The sequence below is a fragment of the Trichosporon asahii genome (assembly GCF_000293215.1).
Source record: "Trichosporon asahii var. asahii CBS 2479 unplaced genomic scaffold scaffold00015, whole genome shotgun sequence".
NCBI classification, from domain to species: Eukaryota; Fungi; Basidiomycota; class Tremellomycetes; order Trichosporonales; family Trichosporonaceae; genus Trichosporon; species Trichosporon asahii.
This window is the reverse complement of record NW_014040909.1, coordinates 160,311-176,416: the sequence shown is the minus strand read 5'-3', so window position 1 is coordinate 176,416 and position 16,106 is coordinate 160,311. Positions and strand designations below refer to the sequence as shown.

The window sequence follows — 16,106 nt, the reverse complement described above, 5'->3', positions numbered from 1 at the left end:
TCTATCTATCTGTTGTATATGGTTAGGTTCTTCTCGCCACACTTCTTTCGCCTCCCCTCTCCATCGCTTCTCTCGCCCATCCCTCCTCCTTCCTCACCGAACGCACGAGCCCTACTAGATCTCGTGCGACTCCAGCTCCCCATTCGCATTGAAGACAAACTTGGTCTGGCCCCTGAGGAGTTTCTTCTCCAGGCTGCCCTCTCCGTGCAGCGTGGCCACCTCATCGCTTCCGCCGATAGGTTCAAAGTCGACAATGACGTTGGGCACGGTGCGCCTTCCCGTGAGCGCGTAGAGGGCGTCCTGGATCGCGTCCATGTCGTCTGGCCTGTGGTCCAACTCCAGAATGAAGGGCGGCGGGTCCAGGTCGTACTTGCCGATAATCCCCTTGGCGCGGCGGCTGTAAGGGCAGTAACTCTTCGAGAACACCGTGACGCGCGTGCGGAGCTTGGACTCATCCTCCCACCCGCCCGGGAAGAGTTCGGGCATCTCGCCCTCCGTGCTGTAGCTGTCGGCCTGGGCGTGTTTCGTCCCCGCGCTCGTCTTCTTGATCTCCCACGCCTCGCCCAGTTCGTCCCGCCATTCCTTGGCGCTCATCTTGGTCGGAATGATCGACGGCAGCACACCGCCATGGTACAGGAACCAGATCATGGCCTGGAGCTGCTCCGTCTTGGCTGCCTCGCGGCTCGCGGCCGTTTCCGCCTCGTTCGCCGTCGCCCGCGCCAGTTCCTCGGGCGACAGCACCGGGTCCTCGACCTGCAGCGCCAGGTCGTCCTCGGCCATGAGCAGCTCGTCGGGCGGCTGCTCCAGTTTCACCGGCGCGGACATCGGACAGGCCGTACTTGGACGTCGAGGAGTACGGGGACGAAGTCGGCTTGGAGGACGAGGAGAACTTGCCGATCAGCAGGAGCGAGACGACCGCGAGAAGCAGGTACAGCGGCCACTTGCGCCGGATCTGCCGTGCGACGCCGCGCGGACTCGGCCGCGCAGAGGACGGCATAGGGAGGCCCTTCTCCTCCTTCAGGAGCGAGAGGGGACGCGTGCTGCTGGCGGAGCGGCGCATCATCGTCGGTGCCGGAGTGGGGCGAGTGTGGGGTGTGGGGTATCGAGATTCTACGCTTCCCGCTCTAGCGAAACTAGCTGTCGAGACCGGGTGCTGCGACGTAGGACGCTAAGATGAGTGCGAGCTAAACGTCCAGGCTCTGTTGTGAGCCGAGTGCGCGAGAGCGTCGCGGTGGCCGTTCGGTCTAGCTGTCCAACTGGTGTGATGCGTGTGAGCTGGCAGTCAAGTTGCCGGCTACCGAGTTACGGTCCGGGTATTGAGATTTCGAGAAATTCGCTGGGGACTGTTGAGACCGTCCGAAACAGTCGAGATCGAGATGTCCAGTGGTCTAGACGTAAAGGAGCGTGGGTCGTCTGATCCGTCGATCAGGTCGGCGGCGATGGCGATGAGAGATGGAGTGATGGACAAAGCGATACGCGGCCGTCTTACGAGATTGCTGACCACGCCGATGGATGGGTTGTTTGTGTGTGCGCAGGAAGAACCAAAGGGGGAGATGCTGCGGCCTTAGCGCCTTAGTCTGTAATGTCTGGCTCCTGAATCGCTTTTCGAGATCCTGTGAGTCCTGGTAGTTCTGGTGGTCCTGCAATTCTGTCTCCCCTCCGTAGGCCGTAGGTTTGCGAGAGGGTTGCGTAACCGTGACCAGAGCTTGCTTCGCACGCAGCTACAATACTCGCTCGGTGCAGCGTCAGGCAGACGTTTGGGAGCAAGTGAGATCCGGGGTCTCACGCTAGCTTTCGCAGAGATTCCTGACGAGATGAATTCGGTGGCGTCGGAGGGATGCCCTGGCAACACTCGTGGACGCTCCAGACGTGGGGTCGTGGTCGTGCGGGCGCGTGTGTCGTGTCGTGTGTTGGCCGTCTCCACAGGGAGAACAGGTAGCGAAGTATGAGCTTGTGGGCAATTGAAAAGCTTGGTCCACACGAGAAAGAGTTGTTCGGAGCAAGCGCGATTCTAGAACGCCTAGAGACAAAATTGAGACCGCCCTGGACAGCTCGTTACGTTTCGACCTTTTCGTGCAAGTCCGGCGTGTGCTCGGTGCGAAGGAACAGTTGTGATCGGTGTCGGCGTCGGTGCGCGAGTCCAGTCAAATGCCGCAGCCGGTTGGCGTCGATAGGCGCTTCAGCCACTTTAATGAGAGAGAGCGAGATCGAGAGATGGATCAAGATTCGCGTCCTCGACGTGATGTCTTTCGGGCAAGCGCAGAAGCTTATACTGCTCTGGGACATCTCTCGCTGGAACACTCCTCGGGCCTCCTCTGGACCAGACTCGGAAACAAGTTTGCATGCCGGCATGGTTGTCTAGCACCCCCGGGAGAGTTCACGTTCCAGCACATCCAACCAGTTGCAGCCAGACGCGCAGAGTGTTCCAACATGTGATCCGCGCCGCGTCCTCGTCTCCTCCGCGATGCGGGATGCTGCTGAACCTGAGCTTCTCTCCAAGCTCGGCTCTGGTGCCTGTGCTGCTTAACACCTGTAGACTCAGACCCCGGGAGCTACGCTCGGCCATGGGTTGCAACTCCGCCGTCATCCCGGTCACGTGAGTTGCCACGCGACAACCACGCAAGCGGCAACCAGAGGTGGGAAAGCCAAAGGTGGAGGTCTGAAATTTATGGTGCCCGGCGTAAGCCCTTGGGTGTCGATCCGCTTGTTGACACCCGCATCACACCCAACCCAAGCTCAGCGTCATGGAGAAGGTCCAGTTCCAGCTCGAGGGGACTCTCCCCGAGCTCAAGGACCTGCACGAGAAGGGTCTCTTCTCCCGTCCGGAGATCCAGGAGATCACGAAGCGGAGAACAGCGTTCGAGACGGCCCTCGTGCGACGACAGGCAAGGAAGGACGACTTCTTCAAGTATGCCGAGTACGAGATCAACCTGGAGAAGCTGAGGAAGATTCGATGGAAGAAGCTGAGTGAGTACGCATCAGCACTCGAGCGAAGCGAGCGCGAGTGTGTACGTATCGACCAGGCTGCGAGCGCAATCTCGTTTGTGCGAGCTAGCAGGCTCGACGTGACGAGAGCTCGAGCAACGGACGTACGCTGCTGATCCTACCCCGCTTAGCCCAGCTGACAGCAGAATACGACCGCAACCCCCCTCCGCCAAGCGCATCAACGTACTCCATCCCCCGCCGCGTGCTGTACATCCTGAAACGCGCCACAGCCAAGTTCCCGGGGGACCTGGCCGTGTGGCTCGCCTATGTCGAGTTCGGCGCCCGGGAGGGCATGACGAAGATCGTCGCGAAAGGTCTGAACTCGGCGCTGCAGCACCACCCCCTCTCGCCGACGCTCTACCTCCTCCAGTCCTACCACCACCTGCACCCGGGCACGCCCCTGCCCCGATCGGGCGAAGAGGACGCGAAACTGGGCGCATTGGCCGGACCAGCGCTGGACGAGGCTCGCCCGGCCCTCGCGTTTGCATTGGAGGGAACAGGACCGGCACGCACGACGCTGCTCCTGGGTCTGCGCCTGTTACCGGGCAGTCACGCCCTGTGGCGCGCGTACGTGAAGCTGGAACTGGGCTGGGTCGAGGCGCTGCGAAGGCGCTGGCGCGCGCTGGGCATCGAGGGGGCCGTCGACTCGAGTTTCGACGGGGACCAGCTGGCCCTCAAGGGCGGAGAAGGCTCCTTCGGGCCAGAGGGAGAGGAGGCGCGGCGCGCGATTCTGTCGGGCCAGCTCGTGCTGGCTGCCCTGTCCGAGGCGCTCAAGAAGGTGTCTCCGACAGACCGCGATGCGCACGACGCGGGCAGCGACGGCATCCAGTTCCGCGCCGACCTGCTCACCATGCTGAGGGCGTATCCCTCCCCACTCCGATCCAAGGCCCTGGAGGCCGTGTATGCGGACCTCGAATCCCTCACGACAAACGCGAAGTTTAGCGAGGAGACCCGCGCGCGCGCCGCGCTCCTCCTCCTCACCCGCGGCCTGTATGACCGGGAGTACGTCCCGGGCGAGACCGTTCTGAAGCCAGGAGAACCAGCACTGAAGGGCAGCGCGCTCGTCGACTTCTACGCCCACCTCGGGAGCGAACTGAAGGGCGCCTCCGGCTCCATGGCGACAACAGCGGGCCTCTGGCTTCTGGACCAACTATCCGCCCTCGAGCCCGAGATGCGTGCCTACGTCCTCGGTCTCCTCGGACGGCTGACGCGGCGTAAGGCGCACCCGTCCCCCGACCTTCTGCTCCGGCATCTCGACGCCGTGGCGGCTTATGGCACGCCGACACTCGCGCTCGTGCGGAAACACGCGGGGCTGTATCCCGGCAACGCGGTCCTGCAGCTTGCGCGGGTGAATGCCGAGGTCGAGGCGATGGAGGCTGGAGATGCAGAGGCGCTGGACAAGTCAGAGCTGGAGGGCATGTTTGCGAGCCTGACGAAGGAGCTCCGACCCGACACGTCTTCGCCCGAGGACGTCGATGCGACGGTGCAGATCTGGACCGAGTGGGCCCTCAGCGCGTCAGACATGGTGCCCATCCTGCGCGCGTCGCTGCGCTCCCCCATCCCGAGTCTGCACTCCCGCCTCCTGTCCACTTGGTTCTTCACACTCCTTTCCTCGGGCCTTGCACCCGGCGAGGCGCTCAAGAAGGCGCAGGCTTATTCCCCGGGCTCGGAGTTCTACGCGCAGGCATTCGAACAGCTCGCCCAGCTTAATGGGGAAGAAGGGGCTATGCGCTCCTTCTACGACGCTTGGAAGCGGAACTCCGCTGGAAGCGAGGTCGTGGCGGCCGCTCTGGCTTATGCGCGCTGGCTCGTTGAGAGGCGTAAAGGACGAGAGGCGCGGACGGTCGTCGAGACGGCTAAGCGGCAAGCGCGCGAGTTTGAGGGCGAGCTGGAGGAGGGGTGGGAGCGGATTCTGGAGGATGCGGAGCGGGAGGAGGACGAGGAGCTCGAGGATGAGGAGATTGAGAGCGACGAGTCTGAAGAGGAGGAGGAGAGAAGTGACGACGAGGATGAGAGCGAGGACGACGAGGGAGACGTCCAGATGGGCGAGGAGGAGGACGTCGAGAGTCACGACAGCAGCGATCTCGAGATTGCCATGTAGGTTAGATAGGGCATGCACATATCCACTGCACCTCTACACTTCCACTCCACTCCACGACACACCACTGCTCACTTCGTCGTCATCAGTGCATTCTGCATGTCTATGAACGTCGGCTCGTTCTGAGCGCGTGATTTTTTTCGCCTCGTCCTCTCCTCGCCCCGATGCCTCCAGCACCGAGGCTCCAACTGAATGTACAACAATGAATCTGTCCCGTGTCCTTGGTCGGCTGCGTCGCTGATCGCTGGTCGATGGTCGATGGGCACTCTGTGTCTAAAACTTGGAATGAGAAATGAGAAATGAAATGTGGAAAGTTTGTTGGGAAATTGGGATCGATGCAAGTAAGGTAATTGGGATCGTGCGGGCCGCGAGGTGCCCGCTCAGCGGTGCAAGGGATGGCGGGTGTGCTGGGCGCCGAAGAGGCGGTTCGCGCCTCGCTCTGCTCGGCTCACCGCCTAGTACCCGTCGATGAAGTCGCGAGTGACCGACGAGAACTCGTTGAACGGGTTCTTCTCGTCGGCGATCGGCACGAGCTCCTTTGGCGTCGCCATGCCTGGTGTGCCGGGCGCAGTGGCGGGGAAGCCGGCGTGGCCCTGGATGATGTCCTCACCCTGGGCGTCGGGCATGAGTGCGCCAGACGTAAAGTCGATACTTTTCGAGTCGCGGATCGTGCGGAAGTTGACCGTGTCGATGCCGTTCGACTCGGCGGGGATTATGGGCGGCGTCATGTGGCGTAGCAGGCCCCAGCTGATGTTCGTGAACCACTTGGACTGCTTCACCTCCGACGCTCCGGCAGACGAGCCTAACCGCTTGTGCTCGTCCTTGATGAGGAGCTTCTTGATGAGCGACTTGCAGTTGTTCGACACGTGCTTATCATCCGGGAACGTAACATCCGTCTTGAGCACATTCGAGAAGGTCGCATTCCGGTTCGGTCCCTTAAACGGCGTCGTCGCAAAGATCATCTCGTAGATCAGGATGCCTAACGTCCACCAGTCGACCGCCGATGTGTGTCCGCACCCCTTGATGACCTCGGGGGCGATGTACTCTTCCGTTCCGACGAACGAGTTGGTGCGGAAGTCGGCGATACACGATCGCGTGTCGACGAGAAGTACGCCGTTCTGTCCGCTCTGCTTGATGACAGCCGGCGCGCCACCGGCTGGTCCAGACTGCTTCGACAGGTCGAAATCGGAAAGCATGATATGCCCACTCTGGTGCAGAAGAATGTTCTCCGGCTTCAGGTCGCGGTAGATGTATCCGTTCAAGTGCAGGTACTCGAGCGCGGCAATGACCTCGGCGGCGTAGAACTTGGCGTGCTCCTCTGCGAGACACTTGCCCGGCCGTGTCTGCAGGGCACGGAAGAACTCGCCGCCCATGCAGTAGTCGAGCACGAAGAAGAGGTAGTCGTTCGACTGGAACGAGTGGAACAGCGTCACGATGAACGGGTGATTTGACATGGCCAGAATCTCCTGCTCAGCCAGAGCGCGCTTAATCTTGTTCCGCTTGATCATCTCCTTCTTGCTGAGCACCTTCATCGCGAACAGCTTATCCGTCTTCTTTTCCCGCACGAGGTACACCTTGCCGACGTCGCCCTTACCGAGGAGCTTGATCTTCTCGAACGAGCTCGGAGATACTTCGACGCTTCGCGTCTTGATCGAGTTGGACGAGTACGTGCGCCGGAAGCCCGCGGAAGGAGCCTGCAGGAGGGACGAGTTGGAGCTCGCAGCCGCCGACCGGCTGGCCACAACGCTGGTGGAGTGGGCACGCGAGCCACGCGTCCCTGTCGCCGAGAGCCCGGACGGTTTAAGGAATGAGGGCGTGTTAGACCGGACCGGTGTCGAGGGTGAGGCGAGGGAAGACCCAGATGTCTTGCCGCTCATCGGTTGCGGCGGCGGTGTCGTGGTCAAGTCCACGGACGGCACCGGGGTGGACCCGTTAAAGTCCTTGGACTTGGTGGGGAGGGGTGGAGGCGTTTCCGGAGCGGCGTTCTTAGCGAACAGCGCCTTCGCGTTGGGAGCCGACACGACGCGGCGGATGAATCGTTGAGCTGCAGATCCTTTGTGCGAGTCGGCGCTCGTCGGCTGCTCATCCTTCTTCTTTGGCGGTATGCGATTCGGCGGGCTCGACACTAGTGAAACATTGCTCTTCGTGTCAATGTTGATATGGCTGGGCTTCTTCTTGCCGAGTCCCTTGTACTTTCCGTCCTTCTTCGTGCCTCCGTTGCCGTTGATTTCCGAGGCAACACTTGTTGTGCTGACGGAAGGCGAGGAGAAGAATCGCCCCTTGAACGGGCCGGAACGTGATGTCGTGTGGGCGCTGTGCAGCGAGGACATGGAGCCGGTCGCAACCGTGGGAATGCCATTTGAGACCGCGCCCGACGCGTTAGGCACTCTAGACCGAGACGAAGACGAAGAGCGGTCGTCGTCCTGCGTCGAAATGGAGTACGAATGCGACAATGGGCGTCCATGCTGCTGGTCCTGCGACGTCGCTGCGGGTGCTGGGGTCGCCCAGGGCTCGGCCGGGTACGCGGACGCTGAAGGGGCGAACGGGACGGAAGCGGCTGGGGACGAGTGCACGTAGCTCGACCCACCAGATCCAGATTGCCCTCCCCGCTCGCTGTCGATCGTGGCGATGCTCTGCTTTGGCTCGGACATGGACGTGCTGGGCGACGACGCAGCGAGGGCCGACTCGAAATCGTCGTTCATGAACGGGGCGTGGACACCACCGTCGAGTTCCGGGAGCGCCGGTACCATGTCTGCAGAGTCCTTGGAGCGGTCCTTCTTCCCCTTCTTAGGTTTGAAGACGGTGCGCCAGCGGGAGACATGGCCGTTATTTCCGTGCCCGTTGCCGTTTGATGACGGGTGAGAGGCAGGGGTCTGAGGGTAGACGGAGGGTGTCGCAAGTGGTGGTGAGTGGGCACCGTTTAAGCCCGGGGAATGATGTTGCGGCGAAGCGATGGAGGATGACATGGTGGTGCAGGGAGGGTCGGCGGTGGGCAATGCGTGATGAAGGGAAGGGACTGGGGCCGGTGTCGGTGTGTGTGTGATGAAGGGCGGCCCGGGAAAGAAAAGGTCGCTTAGTGATCACTAGGAGATCGAGGGTGTATCGTGCACAGAGCGGGTCGATGGGTGCTGCATGCCCGGGTCGCGGGGCAAGTGTCGAGTGCGTCCTCTATGCGATGGTAGGTATCCGACACGGAGGTCGCTGGTGGTTACAAGCGACTGGAGAAAGGTGGTGGTGGGTGTCGATGGAGGATGTGGGATGGCAGAAAAGGAGGAAGGGAGCTGTGTGTCTGGAGTGAGACAGGTGACGGGCCGGTGGAGGTTGCGCCTGGTGTGTCTGCGTGTGTGAGGCTGTGTGCCCGGTGTGCGGTGAGCGGTGTCGGGCCAAGCGGGCCAGGCGGGCCAGGCGGGGGCAGGGCAGGGGGGGTCGAGGGGGGTCGCTTTGGTCGTAGCGGTGGTGCTAAGGCGGGGGTTGCGACTGCGGATGGCGTGGAGGGTGGTGATGGGGGTGATGAAGAGGAATGACTTTGATCACAAAGTCGATGAAGGCGATGAGGTGGAGTGTGCCGGAGATGTGCTAGAGCAAGACTTTGTGAGTGTGTGCGTGCAAGAGGAGTCAGAGTGCTCGTGGATGAGGTCTCGAATGCTCTGTGGTCTCTAGACCTGACGCTAAACGCTAAGGGATGCTGACCATTCCAGGGTGAGGGGGGACCGCGGAGCTCACACCGAGAGAGCACCACCCGAGGAGGGAGGGAGGGAGCTTGTCCAGGTCACAGGGTCTGCCTGCCCAGGTGCCCAGCCAAACTCAAGCCATCGGTCTGGCCAATACCCCCTGTCCCCCACAGAGGCATTAACCCCTTCATTACAAACCATGGGCTTGCTTGCTAATGCCTCACCCATCCCCCAACGCCTCCCAACGTGGCCACCACCACCGTCGCCGCCCCCTCCCACTCGTCGGCACCGCGCACCTTGAATCATGACTGCTCACTGTGAGCACATGCATACCTTCCCTCGCACCACTCCCTATCCTCCGCCCCGACAACAATCATCTGCCGTCCACTCTTCCACCACAACTTTCTACCTCCCATTCCCTTGATGACACCTCTCTCTTCTTCCGAATTTGCTGCCCGTCCTCTTCCCGAACTGACATCAACATCAAGCACCTTCCTCGCCCCCTCTTCTTCTTCAAGCATGCAAGGCCGGTGTTCCTAGACTTGCTGTCCTGACCGGGTTCCCCGGGTCGGGTCGTGTCCTGCAAGACCCCAGCACGAGAGAGAAGTCCACGACAACTAGACCTTCCCGCTTGACCTGTCCAGACCCTGACTGACCTTTTTTCCGCTGATCCCTTGGCCGCCTTTCTTGTCCTACTCGAGCACTCGCTGCAAAATAAGTTTTCGACGACGCCTGAACCAAAGCCGGCCCGAAGCACGCGGCGCGCGGCAACTGCGGCACTGCGGCACTGCGACACTGCGGCATGGGCTATCGGGGCCAATGGATCGGTGCGAGGCGCAAGGGGTAGGGCGTTTCGTCGCTGTCACACCACAGGCAACGCAGGACTGACATGCTGGAACAAGACTTTTGGGTTCAACGCAACGCGCACATCTCGACACGCATGAATCACAGCTCTGTAATGGGATAGGCTCGAGTTGGCGGGCCAGACTCACATGCTTCTCTCTGACAGCGCTCCCCTTGCTCACCGCAACTCCGCACCAGTCAGTCTGCAGTTGGACAGCTTCACGTCTCGTTCCGACATACAGCTCCAGCGTGACTGAACCGTTTGTTTGCAAGGTTCCTTAATATGTGCACCGCAAGTCCTCAACCCCTTCTTCCCCCCCCTTCCGGATCTGCTTTCATATCGTTTTGGCCCCATCGATGAGCAAGAGTATGCGGTGGAGAGCGTAACGACGTTCCTGGGCCGAACCACGCGGCCACCCATGTCAAGCTGCCCCGTGGCACCCACCTCGCAGAGTTCAGCGTGGAGGCGTACATACTCTCTACCATCTCCTCCCGCCAACATGAAGGTTCAGCGTCGTTCATCCGACAGCCCAGCGCAAGGCACTCTGTCGACTCGACTCGGGGGCTCGCAGGATGTCTGGATCGCAACGGAAAGTCTGGCCAAGGCACTGCAGCGTCTACAAACGTGGTCTATCGAGGAGCCGTCCATGATCGTGGCGGTCTTGGCACACCAGCAAGAGTGCCGTGTGAGTGACTAGGTCATTTGACATGATATCGCTCCTGTACGCATCGCCTATCCTCATCACCAGATCACTTGGCGCTACACCCGTTCGCTGGGCCGCCGGCATGACAGCCGAGATCATGTGCCAGATCAGCCGGCGATCTCGTTCCAGTACATCCTGTTCTACGTGTCAGTCGCGCCAGTTGCGCCAGTCCCGATGGTCAAGATCGACAGATCGCTGGCGGCGGCTCGTGCGGGGTGGGTCTTGCCTCTCCTGGTATCCCCCCCTGGACCCGTGGCCACCGCAGTCCGCCATGATCGACAGATTAACGATCAGATCAGCATGGAGGCATTCCCTGTCCCTCTTTCCCCTTCCCCTGCATTCCTCTGATCCTCTGACGCATCTGAAGGACAAGCGGTAAAGCGACGCTGCGATAGAGGTGACTACCACCAAGTCGGCCAGCACGTTAATCACGTGACGCTCCGTAATCCCACCCGAACCCTAACTGCCATGTATATTTAAGCCCTCCACTTTATATGCAGCACGCGCACACATGTCGACGAACGCTGTCCGCCTCTCAATCTTCGTTAACCTGCTACAAAATCCATCCAGAGGTCGCAAAGCCTTGCAACATCATGCAAACAAGAGACCGTTCCCCCGCTGTCCGCCGCGTTGAGCAGATTCAACCACCAACTCTTCCGCACGAAGCCACTCATCTTCTCCAGCTATCCCTCTTCCACCTGCGTTGCATGGCTTTTTCCTTCAGCCTACTTCCATGCAGATCACCCAACAGTCAACCAGCAATACCCCAACCTGTTGCAGGAGGCAGTTCGACCGACCATCGAATTGTCCAGATGTGGTCCGAATGGCCGTGACACAGTACCTCCACCCAAACATCTGTGCGCGGTAGCGGGGCGTAAACATGCCGTTCACCTTTGACTCGCCACCGTTCATATCCATCTTGACATCACACTACCCTTCAACCCTTCATCTTCTTTCCATCCATCGCTCTCGCGCATCCACGACACCTCCGATCACTGTGACCGGCACGTATCACGATGTCCAAGGCGCGTGGCAAGGCCCGGGCCCCTACCAAGGCCACAGCTCAACCCACAACTCGACTCAGCAAGCGTCAACAGCAGATCGCTGAACAGGTTGTCTCCGGTTCGGGTTCTAGGCAATCGCGCACCCGCTCCCCCGCAAAAGGGTCTAGCGCCCTTGATTCGGAACTGTCGGACGTGGGCGACGACGAGGACGACGACGGAGAGATCAAGGGCGAGTTCGGCCGCTGGGGATCCGAATGGATTGCCAAGTTTCGTGATCTCGATGAAGTCTGGGGCTCGGATGAAGGCTTCCAGCTCTACTGTAACCTTCTCGGCTTTAAACCCCAGCCACTGGAGCATTGCGAGGACAATTTATTCCCCAACGCCGCCGCTCTCTGGGGATTGAAGCTTCACAAGGTCAGGAAGGGCATGAAGTACACGTTCATGACCAAGGGCCGCGGCCCTTCCTGTTACATCACGCCCTCGTCTAAGAAGACGCCGTGTCATTACCATGAGCACTCGTTCCCCTTTCTCTACGAGTGAGTTTTGCAGCCTGATTCAGTCCGACGTGAACTTCCGCTGACAGTGTAGCCCGCCCAACGGTCTCACATGTCTGAATGCCCTGAAAGCCGGCTGTCCGACTCTTATCGTGCGCTGGGATCCTGTAGAGGGCTTCATCGCCGCCTGCGCGTATTGCTTTTACACCACCAAAAGCAACTGCACCCTCGTCTTATACAAACTGACCTGGCAGGCTTCTGCTCCTTACACCAAAGAGGAGCTTGAGGCTGCCAAGATCGGTAGGAGCCGGAACTGGAAGGTTACGGGCGGGACCATGGAGGAGTTTCTCCAGAAAGTGCAACCTGTACCTGACGCTAAACGGACCGAGTCTCACGACGGCAATTCGAGCGACAGCAGCCAGTCCAACGACAGGGATCGGGACAACCGTCCCCGCCCGGAGCAGAAGGGTCGTGAAGGAAAAGATTCCGAATATGATGAGTCCAGTGAAGGAGAACCTGATACGCGTAAAGGCGGTGCTCAATCGAACAAGAAGCGCTCGCGGTCGCCTGAGTCGGACGCGGACGCGTCTAATAAGAAGAAATCAACCACAACCGCACTGGCCGAAAACGCTAAGGCCGCTGAACACCGCCGGCAGGCAATCTTGGCTGAGGAGGCACGCCGAAAGAAGGAGGAGGAGTACTTCCAGGCTAACCGGCGTGCACAACGCGAGCTGGAAGCTAAGCAGGCGGCAGAGGAGGCACGACTTCAGCTGCAAGATCATGAGATGACGGCGAACATGCGGGCTGGGCTCGCAGCACTGTCGGGCGGCGGCCAGGGCGGCAACGGCAACCCCAAGGCCGATGGCAACCGCCGGGCTGGCAACCCGGACAGCGTCGATGCTGCGCGAGTCGCCGCTGCCCTCTCTGCTTTTGGGGGTTCAACCGGGGCTCCAGTTCCCGCTGAGACGGCGGAGAAAATCGCGTCCAGGATCAACAGCTCCGCATCTCCTCCAAAGGTGGTCACGTCTGAGGATACGCTCTCTGGCCCGACTAATCGAATCCGTGTGAACACCGAGTTCATCGCCAGGCGCCGCGAGCGGTCCGTTAAGCAGACTAGTGGCATCTTATCTCGGCTGATAGCAACTCTGCAAGACGAGAAGACCAAGCTGGAGCGCGATATCGAGGTGGACGACGCCGAACTCGAGGAGAGGATGGGGCAGATAGCAGAGGATCTTACCCAGCCGGCTGGCATCGAGGCCATGAACAAGAAGCTTACCGAGGATCTCCAGAACTCGGATTCGCTCGTGCAGGCCCTTCAGGGTGACGTTAAACGTGCTGAGGATGCGTTGAGCCTGAAGGAGCAGGAAATGATTGCCCTGAAGAACACGACGGACGCCAAGCTTGCGAACCTGTCTTCCGAGACCAAACTTCGCTGGGAGAACTTTAACAAGCTCACGAAGGCAAGGGCGGAAGTTGCCGAGCTTCGCGAGTCCCTCACCTCCGCTCAGGCCGACGGAAAGACACTGTCTGCTGCTTGGCAGTCACAGCAGTCCGAGATCCAGACGCTGCGCCAGCAGTGCTCCGAAGCTCTGGCACAGTCCAGCAGTACGGCGGCTGAGAACTCACAGCTTCAGCAGCGCTACACGCACCTCGAGAACACGAACAACGGCCTCGAAGCAGAGGTTACAGCGTTGCGGGCTAAGATCGCTGAGTTAGAAAGCCACAACAAGTTCTTGACCCTCGCCCAGAACAACCCCGCCTCTTCGGAGAGACCGGATAGCCGCGATGAGCGCCGCAACTCTGTTCCGTTGGGTTTCTACGCCACTCTCTCCCAGGACGCGTTCCCTCGAGGTCGCCACAGTCCCCCTACGCTGCCCGATCCTCTAATCACTCCTCCTGTCCATGGCCCCGTCACAACTCTCGATCCCAAGATCCTGCATCAATCCACTAGCAACCCAGGTGGTGGTAGTGAATCAGGAACTCAATCCCATGAGCCCCAGCCCCCTTCTGTCCAAAACGTAGGTCCATACTGGAGGTACTGGCTCTGATCTGACACTGCTCTAGTTGTAAAGCTCCCATTCGGTCCCTCTCTCCACCCGCCGCGCCGACAGATATCATAGTTTAGTGATCGAACGTATGTTCATAACCCAGTCGTAGCTCGAGCTTCATGTGCCGGCATGTATCTATGTTCGTGAACGCCTGATCAGGATGAGGCATTCGCAAGACTGTTGCAGGTGGCCCTACGACAGCAGGGGCTACACCCAACTGACCGTGTTTCTACTCACTTTGCTTTGATTACTCCTATGTGCGCATCTCGTGTTTTAACTCTTATTCGTTCTGCTCCTCTGTTCTTTCAGCCTCTGCATTAGTCGTCTAGCGGCGGGATGGCCAATTCGATGTTGTTCGATTCCATCCGTGCCCATTCGATTGCTCAATTCGAACGGTGAACTGCCGGTAATCCAGTTCGACACAATGAAACACTCGTTCGAACTGCTACCGCTCAATTCGAATGCCGTCTGTTAGAAGCTTCTGGACGTCGAACTGCCTTTTGCCATCCCATATAAGGCTCCTTTCTCCCGACCGACAGGGTCTGCTGACTGTGGTTGCACAGCGTCAGTAAGCTTCCAACTGACACCAAGTACTGTCGCTTGACAGAGAGGGATACTGAGCATGCATCAAGGGAGCGAACGGTGTCGTACAGGGTCTCGAAATCGTCGTTGCTGTTCATAGCATTTTTTTTTTTTTTTTACGGCATCTCATAGCTGTCTGGCTGCTCGCCCACGTCGCGTAAGTGAGCTGTCCGCTCAATGGCCTGCTGGATCAGACGTCGCAGGATGGGATCATGTGCGGCGTCTGTCGGTTCAGAAGATGGCTCCTTGTCTTGATCAGACTGCAGGGTATCGACCGCTGGAAAAGACATGTGGTACAACATGCCGATGAGGTCAAGAAGGTGTGAGGTTCTTAACTGGGCGGTCGTAGTCCCATTTGTTTCTGCTCCCAGACGCATGCTCGTAGCGGACGGCACGTAACCTTGTGCCAGCAGCAATGCACAGGATACCGACAGAGGACCACAAGAGTTCTGGTCGTGCTGATGGATCCAGTTGAGCGCTTCTCGGCAGCGCTGTGTGTCAGCAGACCGGGACCCAGGTGGACCTACTTTATTGTGCGGCAAGGCCATCCAGTTATCATTGTCCTCCGCTGACACTGCCCCGGTTTCTTCCTCTAAACGAAGCCGGTACTTCAGTCCGGCCAAAATAATCTGCTGTCAATAAACGCCAATAGGGTGACTTACATTCAATGCGGTTCCAGGGGTCTCGCTGCTTAGGGAGTCGTAGACGACAACCATGCGCCTGGGTCCGATAATCACTATCGTGGCGAAGTGGAAGGCAGAAGGTTGGAATGCCATGACTGAGATTCGCTCACGCCACCGGGAGTCTTCTCCTAGGAGCCTACCCAAGGGGAGATGAAGCGGCTGATCCCGTCGCTGACGCGCAGGATAGATGGGACACATGGCGGTCTTGACCGTGGCGCCATTCCATAAGGGGTACCAAACGCGAACGTCGGTGTTCTCTAGAATCCAAGGCTGATGGATCAACGCCGATATCAGCACAAAGAGGCAGGCATCGTTGTACCACTCCATCTTCGTGAGCCGCGGCACCGCATCCCTCACTTGATCGATTGTGTGCTCCTCGCCGATGGTGGTGATCCTTTCACAGAGCCGGTTGATCACTTCGCCTGCCTCTCGAAGTGCTTGGCTCGACAATGTCTCCTCACACCATAGGGCACCGACGGGGACTTCGAGGAAATCGTGGCGGTGCATGGGTAGTCGGTCTCCCATGAATGTCAAAGCCCCCTTCAGTTCCATCTGAACGTCCAGGTTTGACAGATCACCGAGCAATGGGGCCGCTGTGGAGGATTCGGGCGCTGGGGTCCAGGGAGGGCAGAAGCATGACTGAGAGAGCGAAAGATAAGCACTAATCACGGACCGGTGAGCCGAGGGCCACCGTGGGAAGTTTCCACGGGGTGGAAACTCTCTACCAGAGCGCTTTGTATGGGAGTTTCCGTGTGGTGGAAACAGGTGAGCCGAGGGCCACCGTGGAGCGAAAGATAAGCACTAATCACGGACCGGTGAGCCGAGGGCCACCGTGGGAAGTTTCCACGGGGTGGAAACTCTCCACCAGAGCGTTTTGTATGGGAGTTTCCGTGTAGTGGAAACAGGTGAGCCGAGGGCCACCGTGGGAAGTTTCCACGGGGTGGAAACTCTCCACCAGAGCGTTTTGTATGGGAGTTTCCGTGTAGTGGAAACA

General features: G+C 59.5%; 6 protein-coding genes across 6 annotated transcripts; 3 read left to right on the top strand and 3 right to left on the bottom strand.

Moving 5' to 3' along the window:
- Positions 1-114: 114 nt before the first annotated feature.
- On the bottom strand, positions 115-825 carry A1Q1_07578 (uncharacterized protein; the record flags this gene model as incomplete). The annotated part of the gene is made up of 1 exon (XM_014326971.1): positions 115-825. One exon carries the CDS (start codon positions 823-825, stop codon positions 115-117), a length of 711 nt encoding a protein of 236 aa, XP_014182446.1.
- A 1,919-nt stretch (positions 826-2,744) lies between these two features.
- A1Q1_07577 (uncharacterized protein) lies at positions 2,745-5,086 on the top strand (the record flags this gene model as incomplete). The annotated part of the gene is made up of 2 exons (XM_014326970.1): positions 2,745-2,967; positions 3,117-5,086. 2 exons carry the CDS (start codon positions 2,745-2,747, stop codon positions 5,084-5,086), a joined length of 2,193 nt encoding a protein of 730 aa, XP_014182445.1.
- Positions 5,087-5,538: 452 nt separating this feature from the next.
- A1Q1_07576 (serine/threonine-protein kinase nrc-2) lies at positions 5,539-8,049 on the bottom strand (the record flags this gene model as incomplete). Its single annotated transcript, XM_014326969.1, has 1 exon — positions 5,539-8,049. One exon carries the CDS (start codon positions 8,047-8,049, stop codon positions 5,539-5,541), a length of 2,511 nt encoding a protein of 836 aa, XP_014182444.1.
- Positions 8,050-10,097: 2,048 nt separating this feature from the next.
- On the top strand, positions 10,098-10,649 carry A1Q1_07575 (uncharacterized protein; the record flags this gene model as incomplete). The annotated part of the gene is made up of 2 exons (XM_014326968.1): positions 10,098-10,283; positions 10,347-10,649. 2 exons carry the CDS (start codon positions 10,098-10,100, stop codon positions 10,647-10,649), a joined length of 489 nt encoding a protein of 162 aa, XP_014182443.1.
- Positions 10,650-11,317: 668 nt separating this feature from the next.
- A1Q1_07574 (uncharacterized protein) lies at positions 11,318-13,869 on the top strand (the record flags this gene model as incomplete). The annotated part of the gene is made up of 3 exons (XM_014326967.1): positions 11,318-11,841; positions 11,894-13,817; positions 13,864-13,869. 3 exons carry the CDS (start codon positions 11,318-11,320, stop codon positions 13,867-13,869), a joined length of 2,454 nt encoding a protein of 817 aa, XP_014182442.1.
- Positions 13,870-14,545: 676 nt separating this feature from the next.
- Positions 14,546-15,619, bottom strand: A1Q1_07573 (uncharacterized protein; the record flags this gene model as incomplete). Its single annotated transcript, XM_014326966.1, has 3 exons — positions 14,546-14,887; positions 14,957-15,037; positions 15,092-15,619. The coding sequence occupies 3 exons, from the start codon at positions 15,617-15,619 to the stop codon at positions 14,546-14,548; spliced, it is 951 nt and encodes a 316-aa protein (XP_014182441.1).
- Positions 15,620-16,106: the final 487 nt, after the last annotated feature.